The 13,278-nt window shown below is 42.1% G+C and overlaps 3 protein-coding genes across 5 annotated transcripts; 2 read left to right on the top strand and 1 right to left on the bottom strand.

Annotated features, from left to right (window-relative positions):
• The first annotated feature begins 1,292 nt into the window (after positions 1-1,292).
• On the top strand, positions 1,293-2,541 carry insb (insensible). The gene has a single exon (XM_020947653.2). It carries the CDS (start codon positions 1,923-1,925, stop codon positions 2,466-2,468), a length of 546 nt encoding a protein of 181 aa, XP_020803312.2. The 5' UTR covers positions 1,293-1,922; the 3' UTR covers positions 2,469-2,541.
• A 1,144-nt stretch (positions 2,542-3,685) lies between these two features.
• Positions 3,686-8,532, bottom strand: qkr54B (quaking related 54B). The gene is given in 9 exon segments (XM_086837926.1): positions 3,686-5,599; positions 5,984-6,333; positions 6,405-6,712; positions 6,767-6,987; positions 7,050-7,154; positions 7,218-7,672; positions 7,738-7,862; positions 7,918-8,229; positions 8,442-8,532. Coding segments are annotated over 9 exon segments (1,971 nt in total). The 5' UTR covers positions 8,470-8,532; the 3' UTR covers positions 3,686-5,532.
• A 1,118-nt stretch (positions 8,533-9,650) lies between these two features.
• Positions 9,651-13,272, top strand: Tes (testin LIM domain protein). Of its 3 annotated transcripts, none has more exons than XM_020947671.2 (5): positions 9,651-9,777; positions 9,950-10,298; positions 10,364-11,013; positions 11,069-11,996; positions 12,144-13,272. In XM_020947671.2, the coding sequence occupies exons 2-5, from the start codon at positions 10,001-10,003 to the stop codon at positions 12,734-12,736; spliced, it is 2,469 nt and encodes an 822-aa protein (XP_020803330.2). In that variant the 5' UTR covers positions 9,651-9,777; positions 9,950-10,000; the 3' UTR covers positions 12,737-13,272. The 3 variants fall into 3 exon arrangements, with proteins under 3 accessions (XP_020803330.2, XP_086694011.1, XP_086694010.1); XM_086837885.1 differs by having other exon boundaries at positions 9,652-9,777; positions 9,841-10,298; XM_086837884.1 differs by having other exon boundaries at positions 9,716-10,298.
• The last annotated feature ends 6 nt before the right edge of the window (positions 13,273-13,278 follow it).

Raw genomic sequence — 13,278 nt, 5'->3', positions numbered from 1 at the left:
GATACAGTACGCAGCAAAGACAATTGAGTGTGTAAGTTCGAAAATAAACACTGGATGCCGAGAGAGCTGGCCACAGATATTACACAATGTCAAGTTTGCGATAAAATATAGAACGATAAAAATAATATATATGATCCAATTACGATAGCCCTTTGCCACATTGCATTGTTTATTGTGCAAATATAGTAATGTACCTACTATTGGCAGCGCTGTTGAACGATTGATTGCCAGCGCGGGGCCCAGGCGACGTGATTACATTTAAATTCATTAACAACAATATGCCAAGATAGTGCCAAATTCACAGCCCCAAATCAATCGAATAACGCCCAATTTCCTCAGCCATAAATATGAATTGATTGCCATCGATGCGTCAGTCACTCAGTCGATGAAGAAGCCTTGGAGAGAGTGAGCCTTATTTTTTGGCAGCCCTTAAATTAACTATCAGCATTATCGATTGGCATTTGTGTCACTCACCTTTCCAGCCCATAAGCTTTCAGGCAAACTCTCGCCATGCCAACCGGCAGTTTTGTTTCTCACTTGATTTACATTGGCTGCCATGGCTACCCATCATTTCTCTCAGTGTAGAGTGTAGTGTGCAGAGTGTAGAGTGTAGAGTGTAGGGTGTAGGGTGTAGAGTGTAGAGTGTAGAGTGTAGGGTGTAGAGGTGTGCACTTATCATTGCAACGGGGCAGGTCAAAAACCAAGCCACCGATCGAAGAGATGAATGTGAAGCGTGCCAGCTGCAAACGCTTAAAAGGATCGACTCTAGCAACTAGAGAACACCCTACACACTCGGGCTGTAAAATTAATGAGAATTCAGAAAATATTGTACATACATAAATACATATATCTACGACAAATTGTATATTACAGAATATAGTTTTATTGCACCATAATCTTTAAAAAATCATTAATTTATAAACAAATAAAATACAAAAATAAACTAGAAGTTACTAAAACCCACACTTTTGAAAACTATTGACTAATTTACTTTGATATTTATTTAATATATAATGAATATGTTTTCAAAGAAATAACACTTTAAACGGTGAGTGTTCTCGAAAACCACTTCAAAGTTATAGTCACATACATATTAACAACTTTTAGTATAGTATCTCGGTTTATTGATAAAACAAATCGTAAACATAAACAATTATATTAATATTGCGTATATTGTGTTAATATAACGAACGTATTTGTTTACTTTTGTCAGAAGTATTTACAATTTTAAATTATTAAAAAATTTCCTTTTTACTTATAAGTGATATGATGATATTTATGATATTGTTAAAGATATTAATTGAATCAAAAAACTAATACTTTTAGAGATAAAATTAAAACAAACAGGATTAAAAGCAGGAAACCCAAACGATGGTGATGCCGCACCAAAGGACCACGAGACGGCAGCAACAACAACTGCAAAGGGCGGAAAGGACGAGCGGGGCGGGGTTGGGGTATTGCCTAGAGATTGGACGAAGGAAGGGAGGATATTCGGAGCGCGGCTGCTGCAGCCAGAGAGCGCCAGCTGAGGGTTGCAATATCCTGCTGCTGCTGCTGTCCGTGCCTGTGCCTGTGCCTGTTCCTGTGTCCTGGGCCTCAGCCTGTATCCTGTTGCCCTCCCGCTTCAGCTGCCGCAACTCAAACAGCTGCAACAATTTTTTTCCTCGATTGGGATTGTTGTCTTTAATTTCCTTTGGCGCGGCACATCCCCTAATGCCACTGCTATCTCCGGTTCCTGGCGCAGTTCGGGGTTGTTGGAGTTGCCAGTTGGCCTCCGCCGCTGCCGGGGTGCATCGCGCAGCTCAGTCGTGGCGATCGCCAGGTGAACGAAGGTTGTGTCGAGCAGAGTCGAGTCCGCAATCGAGTCCAGGATTTCAACTATACATAAGCTAGAAGAATTGTATATTTAAAGAGTGAGGATCATGTCGGGCAAACTAATCATGAAGCGCAAACGAGCGAGTCAGGAGGAGCAGCTGCAGCAGCAACAGCAGCAACAGCAGCAACAACATCAGCAACAACAGCAGCAACAGGACGAGGAGCCAGCTCCAGAGAAGCGCCATCGTCCTCTAACCCCACCGGCTGAGGATCCCTCGGAGGATCAGGCATCTCGGCCAGACTCCGCCAACCGTATCCTTCTAGAAGCTCTGCAAAAGATAATGGAACTGCAATCCGAACTAGATGCCTTTGAGCAGGATCTGGACGAGCGTGACGCAGCTGCGGCTGGACGGGAGGATCCCGATACCGATTCAGATACCGATCCCGAGGACGCCGAGGTGGCTGCCCAGTTTGCGCCAGCACCAGCAGCCACTCCTGCCCAGCGCAGTCAGGCGGAGGCCCTGGGCTTTGCCATGTGCGCCCGGGAAACGCTACTCTTTCTGCAGAGCGAGGGTGTGCCCACAGAATCACCGCTCTACCAGACGCTTCTCGGCAAGCTGGTGGGCCAGAGCGATGGACTGCTGAACGCCTGATGGAACTGGGAGGCAGAGGAGGCGGAGGAGGAGGAGGGCAGAATTCTAGTCACATTGCTGCGATCTCATTGCAAGTAAAACGAGGGAGAGAGAGATATGGGAGAGGGATGATCATCACTTCATTTGGGGGCTGGAAGTTGAATGTATATCATCCCAGGGTTATATATATACGTAATCCTAAGCTTTTAAATCTAGTCAATTATTGTGAAGCAATATAAAATCCTAAGATACATCGAAGTAAATAAAAAATGCTAATAAAATACAAGCAAGTGTCTCTGTTATTAGTTTTAACAGTTCCTTGGAGAAGCCTCAGGTAGTATACCCTAGCATCCATTGTTTCCTAATATGATATTGGAGTCTGATGTTGATCAAATTAAAGAAATATTAAATTAGTAAAATATAACTACATCTCAAGATATAAGCGTGTAGGTTGCAAACCAACAAACATCATAACTAAGCCAAAAACGCATCAATCTTAATTCGGAAAGTTGTTCTGTGCTAGTTTTTATTAGGGCAATAAATCTGCATACTCAAATAAAAATGTAATGTAATGATGTAACCCCTTATAAAATTTGGAAAAAATTGTCAAAAATTTATTTCTTTCCTTCATGCCCAGAAAGATTTGCCTGTTGATGCTGATCAAGAATATATATGGTTTATAGGGTCGGAAACGACTCCTTCACAGCTTTTTAAGCTTCTGACTAAAGCTAAAATACAATTTTTTGGTCGATATTATTTATATTTTTATATGACAATTTGTTCAACAAATCGAATTTTAAAAAACTCATAGCTTAAACAAAAATGCATTAATTTTAATTCGGAAAGCAGCCCTATGCTAGTTTTTGTTAGGGCAATAAATCTGCATACTCAAATAAAAATGTAAAAAAATCAACATTTTTGCCATTTTTAACGCTTTAACCCCTTATAAAATTTGGAAAAAATTGGCAAAAATTTATAATCTTTCCTTCATGCCCAGAAAGATTCGCCTGTTGATGCTGATCAAGAATATATATGGTTTATAGGGTCGGAAACGACTCCTTCAACAAAAGAAATAGTATAGTTAATAAACATAGCTCTAAATAGTAGAAGCTAGGTTTCGTAGAATCTGTAAATATCGACAGAGAATAGATCAACTTATAGGGTGGAAAATGTCATCTCCTCCTGCTGGGGTATGAAAATGGGGTGGTTTTCTGCCTTTATTAAAACACCCTCCGGAATTTGATTTTCAATACATTTTAAATATATTTATTTATTCATTTGTTTATTACTTGTGTTATTTGATTTTACATATAGTAATTAATGAGAATAACTCAATCGTCGTATTTTGTTAATTCTTTTAATTCATTTCTTGTAGGTATGTATATAATATAAGTGTATATATATTCTTATTGTTGTTAGGGCGGGGGCTTTGTTGTTGTTGTTTCGGTTATTTTATTAACTTGTTACCATAATTTATATATTTTTTGGGGGGCCTTGAGAGCTCCCCTAAAGTAGCATTTTGTTGTTATGTATTATTTCCGTTTATTAGTTATTTATTCTGTATAATTTGTAACAACAATAATTATTTGTAATAAATGGTTGTAATTCTCTTTTTTCGTTTATATTATTTGTATTTTATATGATATTCCTTTAAAACTAGATTTTAATTGTTTTTAACAATTTAACGTTTCACATTGGTTGTAAGTAAATGTTTCATTTTGTTTGGACAAGATATCGTTTTTTCTTTATGCGAAATAGTGTTTATTTCGCAGAGTTTTAGTAGAGTCAAAAGTCGATCATCAAATAAGGTTAAATATTAATAAAGAAAAACCGGATAATAATGATATAATATCTATAAATTGGCATTTCAATTGGTTATTTAAGGATCTTCTCTCTGACAATCACCTTCCTACATACATTTGGCACTCTTTCTTGGTTCTACTTAAGCTCTACAGAGGAGATATATCCCATTTAGCTTATTTTTAAAATTAATTGGTATTTGTTAATTAATTAATCAAACAGGAAACGTAAAACTTTAAGCTTGGCAATCGATTACAAGGTTATATGGGTCTTTCTTTAAATTTGTGTTAGTTACATTATCCTGGATTAAATGGGGTTAAGTACATGTAATTATTAGATAATTTACTTTTAATTTTAGTTCAAGTTACGCTTCTGCATTAAGTTGTTTAACTTTATAAGTAAATCGAGTATTCTGCCTGTTATTTTTTAAGTATTTTCGTTAATTTGTTATTGTTTTCGTATGTTTTTTTTTGTTATTTAATAAAGTAATCATTTGCAGCACTGCCCAGTTATGGGACATTGATTCACAATAAACTTTGTATATATTTCTTGTTTAGTTATATTTCTTGTAGATATATTCATGCTGAATGCTCGATTATTCGATTTAATTTATAAGGTATTTTAATGTTTATTCTGTTTGTGTCTCCGTTTAATTATGTAAATATTAGAATTTGTAAGTGTATATATATATATATATATCTTTATCTGTATCGTTAGTTTTCTTGCCAAATATATGCATATATAAATAAAATTATGGTTTAAATGTGCCCTCTGTATTAATTATTATTAGTATTATTATTTGTATTATTATTATATTCTATTAAGTTAATTAATCTCATAGATTTTGTCTGCTGCTGCTCCTGCTGTCCCTATACATATGTATATAGCTTTGTCTTGCTTTATCAGTTTGTTTGCTCGCCTATCTGGGATCCAATCCCAAAGCCCACTAATCGTTCAGGCTCTTTTTTGAATATATCTTAAAGATGTCTTGTAAATAGAGAGTAAAAAACCGGACACAGTTCGAGTGTGTGTGTGGTGTGTGTGTGTGTGTATGTGTGTATGTTTAATAGACAACGCGAAAGTAAGGTTTCGACTTGTCTATTTTCCAGCCTCATCGCACGCAAAAATATATGTATAAATATATCTGTTATGTTCTGTATAGTATGTATATATCGTAAAGTTCATTTTGTCCATTTGTAAATACTCCTCCTCCTTGCTCCTACGCCTCCTCTAATCTTATGAATCGTGTGTACAAAGTGATGTTGAGATGTTGTGGTTCTTGGACTCAGAAAAACTGCACTGGCAAGAACGGAAATGTGCCAATGTGTAGCGAAGAAGGATTGTTAGCAGGTCTGTAAGAGAATGTTAATTTGGATTTAGAGAGATAGTTGTCTTTGGATGACACTGGATATCTGGGTCAATGCAAATCAATAATGGAGAGCTGAGGGTATTAAGCGGAGACTGGGTATTGGTTATAAAGCAAGCAAATGACGGGTCTAGGGATGTATCGCCCCATCGTCTCGTAACATCGGATTTATGGAAGATATATGACAAAATTTAAAAGATCTATTCCGTATATGTATTTTTTATCATCCCTAGGCTTGTTCAGTCTTGATTATTGATTTGCAAAGACTACTATAGACATAACTTGTTGTAGGCTGTGGATTATGGGTTGTGGATAGTGTGTTTGTGCAAGGACCAAGGAGTTGAGTGAAGTTTCATGCTGATTTCAATACCTTACTAATAGCATATTGGGCACTGTAGCGGTTGTGGTGGTTGTTGTTGTTGTGTTGTTATAGTTTTTACTGCCTAATGTTGTGTTGTGATGATTGTTGTTGATGCTGTTGTTGTTGGCACTCTTAGGCCCCTCCATGGGGCTCAGTGAATGATGATGATACGCGGTTAGGAATGGGGCGTCTTTGTAGTTCTTCGTGTCACCCGTGTTGGTGACCTTATGAAAGTTGTTGCTGCTGTTGCAATTATTGTTGATAATGTTGTTGGGGTTATTGTTACTGCTGCTTATGCTGCTGCTGTTGCGGGCTGAAAGCTGCGGTGGGAGATTTGCTAGCGACCGTTGTTGTTGTGGCTGTCGATAAAGATGATACCTCAGCACAAGGAATTGCAGAAATATACATCCCTAATTGGGAATAGACTAACCTTGCCATTGCCGTTAAAATAGTAGTTGTTGGGATTTATGCTCTTGCCAATGTGGCACTCACTTGACCCATGGTGGCTGGGCGTAAAACTGTTGTTGTTGCTGCTATTGGTTTGGGGTTTCATGATCATATTGTGGGTGGTGGCACGACCTCCGCTGGTACTGCTACTGCTGCTTGTACCCAGCCAGTTTCACCTGTTAACATGGCTGCGATTATGATTCGAACTGAGACCAGAGCCGCCAATGGCATTTGTTTGGGAGCCACCACCACCACCGCCGCCGCCAGTGCCCAGGCCTCCGCCGCCGCCAGCTGAAAGTATTCCTTGTAGTTAGTCTAAAAAGCAAGAGAGGTACAGTCACTCACCTGAATATCCCGGGGAATGCTGATAATAGTCTCTCCTTCCATAATCCGGCTCGTAATCCGAACTGTCGTAATGTCCTCCTCGTCCACCGCCACCGCTAATGGCGCCCACGCCGCCCAAAATGTTGGCTGGTGGTCCGTGGGGTACGTGACCGTGACTGCCGTAAGAGTAGCTATCGTACGATTGATGCGGATCATAGCCAATGCCGTCGTCATAGCCGCGACTTTAGGGAAATCAAGATATAAGCAAGTGATCTAGAATTAGACTTTCCCATCAAACACTTACCCGTACGTCTCATCCATGGCAGTCCTGGCCTTCTCCAGTATGGACATCACCTTCTGCTTGGGAGCGAGCACATTTTTGCTGAATGACGACTGCTGTTGCAAGCCTCTGAAAGAGCGAACAGAAATTAATTAAAGAAGGTTATGGCAGACTTAAGAACCAGTCAATTACCTATAACTATGATGCACTGCATTTTTGGCTCCACCGATGGGATTTATGGAGCCACCCATGGCATTGTTTCCGGCGCCACCGCTGTGAGAGTTCTTCTTGTAGCCGCCACTCTTGCCGGTGTCGTTGTCGTTCAGGCTAGTGCTGTCCATGAGCTCACGCAGCTGCTCCTGCCGGATGATGTCGTTGCTGTCTGGGATCAGATACTTCCTTAGTTCAGCCATGGCGTAGGCAATTCTGGCATAGGCCTCGGCAGGCGGCGCTATAGTGGATATCTCCACATGCAGGTCGCTGTTAAGGTGCGCGTACTTGGGATCCTTGGAGCTGCGCAGTTCTTCCTCTTTGACGCGATCGCGCATGGAGTTCCGTCCCAGGACGGTCATCTTGCAGAGCGTCTCCTCCTGCAGACGACGTAGGGAATTGCCCTTCGGTCCCAGCAGCTTGCCCACAAAATTGAACTGGGAAATAAACATTTCTAGGTGAAATTTCTGAAGGATACACTGAAAAATCTTATGATATTAACCTTGGGATGTTCCCTTATGGGCACCAGGACACGTTGTGAAATTCTCAATGGCTTTTCTCGATAAATATCAGCATATTTTTGCTCCCGACTGGGAATCCTTCCTGTGGTCTGCACCTTTTCGATCTCTACAAAATAAAATGATTAGAAATCTATATGGATTTAAAGAATAATTTCACGTACCACCATCCAGCAGCTTCTCGGCAATGGGAAACTTCCTGTCCATGCGGTTCCGCTCGGCCATGCAGTCCCGTATGTACTCGTTGGCCTTCTCGTTGATCTGAACACTGCCACCGGAATCTGTGCCATGGTGACCGTGATCGTGGGCGGAGCTATCGCCGTTGTGGGCCCCACCGGGAGCTACACTCGAAGCGGAAGGCTTGCGTTGTTTACCGCCAAACTCGTTGTCGTCGTCGTTGAAAGCGGAAAAGTCACCATTGCCGTCGTACTTTTCGGTCATTGTTTTTATTTCGCCCGTCAATCCGGAGCAACGATCTGCAATCGGGAAAAATTTAAATTATTCCACCGTATCTTAACATAAACACACTTTTTTTTTCAAAATAGGAAAATATTGATTACGGTCATTTTTATCCATTATGCGCGTATAATATTTAATATTGCGAATTTAATATATTTTAAGAAAGATCACGGCTAATTAAACCCGAAGGACTAACAAAAATGATATGGTCGTAGAAATGTGATCTTACAGAACTTGACCTCAGGTGAGAAATACATATAATTTTTTACATTTGTATTCAAACTACATTACAAATTACATTACATTATTTTGACTCTCTTTTACGACGTTTCTAATATTTATTGTATTCGTTTTAATTAAATGCAGTTATTTATTGAAATCAATTAAGCTACCCTTGGGCAGCTCTTGCACATACACACTGTTGAAGAACACACGCACACACACACACACACATTGGGCAAACCAACCACCAAGCAAAATTGAGCGAATTTCAAATTGTTGCCTTCAGGCAAATACAAACACAATAAAAAAACAAAGCTTATGGTAAATAGAACCGGTAAAAACAATGTTTTTCCACTTGAATTCTGGAATATCAACATTAACGCGCTGTCTTGGCATTTTCCGCCTGCTATACGTGTGTCCAACTGGTGCTCGGGTTCCCCGCTTCACACCCCCGCGGACCTAACTGCACTTTCACTTTCAGTGGACGCAGTTTTTCTTCTATTTTTTTCTGTATTTGCGAAATTGCATCGAACGCTTTTTGTTGCTCTGCCGTTTTGCGAACAGCGGGAGTTTCGCGGTTTTTCGCATGCAAGATAACTTTGCACGAGTCTACACTAGATTATTACCACTGTTAAGGGCCTTTTCGATTCTTGCTTTCAATTTAAAATGTTGCGAAAAAACTGCAATTGGCGAAAAAAACAATACCGAACAGTGTGACCGAGCCAATGAAGCGCAAAAAGGCGGGTCGTAGGAAAATACCATACCATGGCGGCTTCTGGTACAGTGAACGCTCAATAAAGGAAAGCGTCTGTAATTTCATCATTATCTTATAAAAATATATTTTATTTTAACGTTTTAGATTCATTCAATACGATTTTAGAGGCTGTGCCTTATAACCAGCATTATTTTATCACTGATTCTTTAATCTTTTGTGAACCATTGTTGCTTCAGTTTTATACTCTTGCAGGGGAATATAATTTTAGTCAGTAACTCCGAGAACGAGTAATTTCTGATCCTATAAATAAAAAAACATGCGAGTCGATCTAGCAATGTCTGGTAGAAACAAATTTTACCAATTATTTATCAATTTTATAAGAGTATATCATTAAAATTAAATAATTAATAAAATAATAATTATATGTAAAAGCAAGCAAAGCATTTTTTTGTCAAATGTAATTTTAATTGGATAATTTATAACTTATTTTTTTCGGTGTACCTTTTAAGAAATGTGTATATCGATAAGTTTTTAGTCAGTATTTTTCTTGTATTTTTGAGAAAAATAGTATTTTTGCAAAACAAACCGCTGGGCAGACGCGCAGTGGCAACTTTGTTGTGATTTTTAGGTAAAAAATTAATTAAATTCGTTTAAAACAAAGGCTAAGGTCTTGAAAATGTTGTTTAAACAGAACCTTGGCATGTAAACTTTAGCTGATTCCACATACATATGTTGGAAATGCGCTGGAAAATGTGAAAATAACAAAATCCGACAAAGTATCTATTTAATCCGGAGTTTAGTTTCCGATTTCTTGTTTTTTCATGCCTCTTTAACGGGAAATTTCCCAAGAAATGTCCGCCGCCCAGAGCCCTAACTCCTGCGTGGAAACGCCCAAGGCGCCCGAATGGCTATCGAAGCTGGAGAGCCGGCGCGAGCAGCTAAAGCGCTCCAAGCTGGGCCACGAGTCTGGAGCCGGCGCTCCTTGCTTGGAGTGCAAGGATAAGTGTCCCGGACTCGACCTGCACTTCTGGCGCAAGGTGTGTCGCAACTGCAAGTGCAGAAAAAACCAGCACGCGTGTCCAGAGGACGATGACGCGCCCGGTTGGGCACAGTTCGAGATTCTGGGCCAGATAAGGGCCAAACCAGCTTGTGAGTTGTTTATTAATCTGGAATACGTCGTTTGGATCTCCATAATCAATGATATATCTTTGCAGACATAAAAATCAAGGCGTTGGCCAGCCAGCCAGTTCAATTGGAGTGGGTGCCGCCGAATGCCGCTCCCGACGTGGTCACTGACTACATGGAGATGCTTGGCACTGCCCAGATACCAGTGGCTGGCAGCGATGCAGCCATTAAGCGGAAACAACAGCTGGAGTTGCAAGTGCCGCCGCATGATTTGGATGCTGCTCTGTGCGATGGACTGTCGGAAACGGAGGCCCGCCAGCTGCAGCAGTATGTGCAGCGGCTAAGGGAGCAGTGCGTCGGACAGGGTGTAGTTGTGCGCCTGGGCAATCGTCTCAATCACGCTCAGGTGGAGCATGTGACTCCAGTTGCTGCAATAGCGCCCCAGGCAGCAGCCAAGTCCTGGCATATTTTGGGTATACCTCCCGTTGCTGATGCCACTCTAAACGAATTGTTGGCCAATCCCAAGGTGGCGCAAGCCTTAGCCAGTCCGGCCAGTGCTCAACCCAGGCTGCTGGTGGCCTTCTCCGAGCCTCTGTCGGACTCAACCGCTCAGTTTGAGGAGAATGGCGGAGCTCTGCGGGCACAGACCAGAGAGAAGCTGCTGGGGATCAGCAAACCGGCACTGCACAGCCTCGTAAGCCATGGTGTGATCTATGATAAGGTGCTGGGTGTGCTGCAGGTAAGCTAGCTTGTATATAAAATACGAAAGTACATTTAAAAACCTTTTTTAATAGGAAAAGAACCTCAACATCTCGCGGGATCCCAAGCTGGGACCCATCGCCGAGTTCCGCAAGGAGTATGTCAACAATCCGCTGTTCCAGGCAGATATCAATACAATCTGCCCAACGCCACTGCAGCAAGTTACGCCCATGAAGTCCTCACCGGGCACGCCTTTTAACTCACCGCTGCCGCTGAAGAACCCCGTGCATGCCAGATTTGGGACCCAGATGCGCCAGGATACACCCATACGGCGGGTTAAGTTCGGTGGCGTCTCCACCGTTGTCTACGATTGCGGTCTGCCTGCCAACACTGACTACGAACGCGATCCGGTCTTTGCACAGATTGTCCAGGCAGAACCTCTCAAGCAGGCGCTGCAGGAGGCCCGATCCGGGCGCGCTCCATCTGCGGTGGTTATTTCCAATATTCCAGCTGCGGTAGCGAGTCTCGCAGAACTCAAAGGCCTAGCTCCATCCACCAAGGCTCAACTGCAGTCCGTGGGAGTGGACAGGAACATGCTGCAATCGGCAGTGTCCAATGCTCCATACTACAACCGGCTATTCCGCTCGCTGCAGGACAAGGGCATTGGTCACGACCAATGCCAGTTGCTGCAGCCGCTGAAGCAAGTACACGACTGGCTTCTGGACGACAATCAATTGCTCGAAGATATCGACAAGGTCTTTGCTGATATGGCCAATGGCAGTCGGGATATTTCCTACCCGAAACCCATTCTCGGCGAGTTGTCTACGTCCCAGAGCAGTGACTCTGGCTTCCACTCGAAACCCTCGACGCCAGGCTATGCCAGTGAAGATTTCAGTGCCAATCAGGGTAGATTCGCCAGCATTCCAGGCATTGAAGATATGAACATGTATCCAGGTTGCTACGGCATGCCGGAGCAGTTCCAGCAGCTACGTCTGCAGGGAGAGGAGGTCGCTGCGGGCAAAGGTGAGCTCAGGATGATGGCATCTTTAGTTTATTTGCATTATTTGTTTGTATATCGCTTGGTTGGTCATGTTTTGTGAATTTTGACACCTTCACCAGACTGAATTGCATCATCAACACATTGAATTTACCTCATACCTATATTTTCAGATCCCCAGCCCATCATCATGTGTCGCGACTGTAACGAACCCATTGCATATGGCGAGGTAGCCGTCAAAGCGGATCGTGCTGGCAAGGAGATTGCCTGGCATCCGGGCTGCTTCAAGTGCCAGACATGCCGTGAGCTGCTGGCCGACTTGGTTTACTTCTTCCACCAGGGTCAAGTTTACTGTGGACGCGATTTGGCCATCAAGCTAAAGATTCCACGCTGCCGCGCCTGCGACGAGCTTATCTTCACCAAGGAATACACCGCCGCTGAGGGTGCTACCTTCCACATCAAGCACTTCTGCTGCTATCAGTGCGATGAGCCGCTGGCCGGCCAGCAGTACGTTCCCGACGAGAACTCCAATATGCCGCTGTGCCTGCAGTGCTACGATCGCTTCTTTGCCGTCGCCTGCCAGCGCTGTCGCCTGGCTATAGGGCCAGCAGACCAAGGCGTGGCCTGGGGCGAGATCCACTGGCATGGCCAGTGCTTCGTGTGCGCAGGCGTCGAGTGCTCCAAGTCCCTGATCGGTGGTAGATTCTGCGTAAAGCAGGACATGCCCTTCTGCAGTCCCACCTGCGTGCGCAGCGTGATTTCATAAGGGAACGATTAATCCCCGACTACAGTATTTATCCAGTATATAACTGCACAAAGGATCAAAGACAGTAACGCACAATTAATGTATTTATGACGACAATACACAATATTAGTAACCAGAACTAGTGATCTACGAATGCCACAGACTAAAGTGCCTAGAATATAGACTTGCATTTAAAAGAAAGACTTTCTGCTAATTTTACGTTATCAATCAAATTTATATGGCAGTTTTTGCTTTATCTACGAATTCTTCTGATGCTCCATCTGGAGCATCCTTTTTTAAAATTTCAAGAGATCGCAATATTCAACCATTCAAATTTTGATTTGTTAACTAAAACGCAAAAGGTACAAATATTTACACAATTCCATACCGCTTTTGCCGTGCCAATAGACCAAATAGATTATATATATATATATATATATACATATTTTATATACGAAGTATACAAATATATAATTAGACAGCAAGTATTATACATGTATACAGGAAAGCCCCATTTTAAACGTTTTTAATAAAGATTTTACTCGAACCCAAGAAAACAAGAG

This window comes from Drosophila serrata, unplaced genomic scaffold (assembly GCF_035046125.1).
Source record: "Drosophila serrata isolate PLE 108 unplaced genomic scaffold, ASM3504612v1 contig_334, whole genome shotgun sequence".
NCBI lineage: Eukaryota > Metazoa > Arthropoda > Insecta > Diptera > Drosophilidae > Drosophila > Drosophila serrata.
This window is presented reverse-complemented; position numbering and strand designations above follow the sequence as displayed.

What these genes read in the sequence shown, in the direction of transcription:
- insb (XM_020947653.2), top strand. Translation starts at nt 1,923, where the DNA reads ATGTCGGGCAAACTAATCATGAAGCGCAAACGAGCGAGTCAGGAGGAG.
- Tes (XM_020947671.2), top strand. Translation starts at nt 10,001, where the DNA reads ATGTCCGCCGCCCAGAGCCCTAACTCCTGCGTGGAAACGCCCAAGGCG. An exon ending in GATAAGGGCCAAACCAGCTT is followed by an intron (nt 10,299 to 10,363) that starts GTGAGTTGTTTA and finishes ATATCTTTGCAG; the next exon opens with ACATAAAAATCAAGGCGTTG. An exon ending in GGAGGTCGCTGCGGGCAAAG is followed by an intron (nt 11,997 to 12,143) that starts GTGAGCTCAGGA and finishes CTATATTTTCAG; the next exon opens with ATCCCCAGCCCATCATCATG.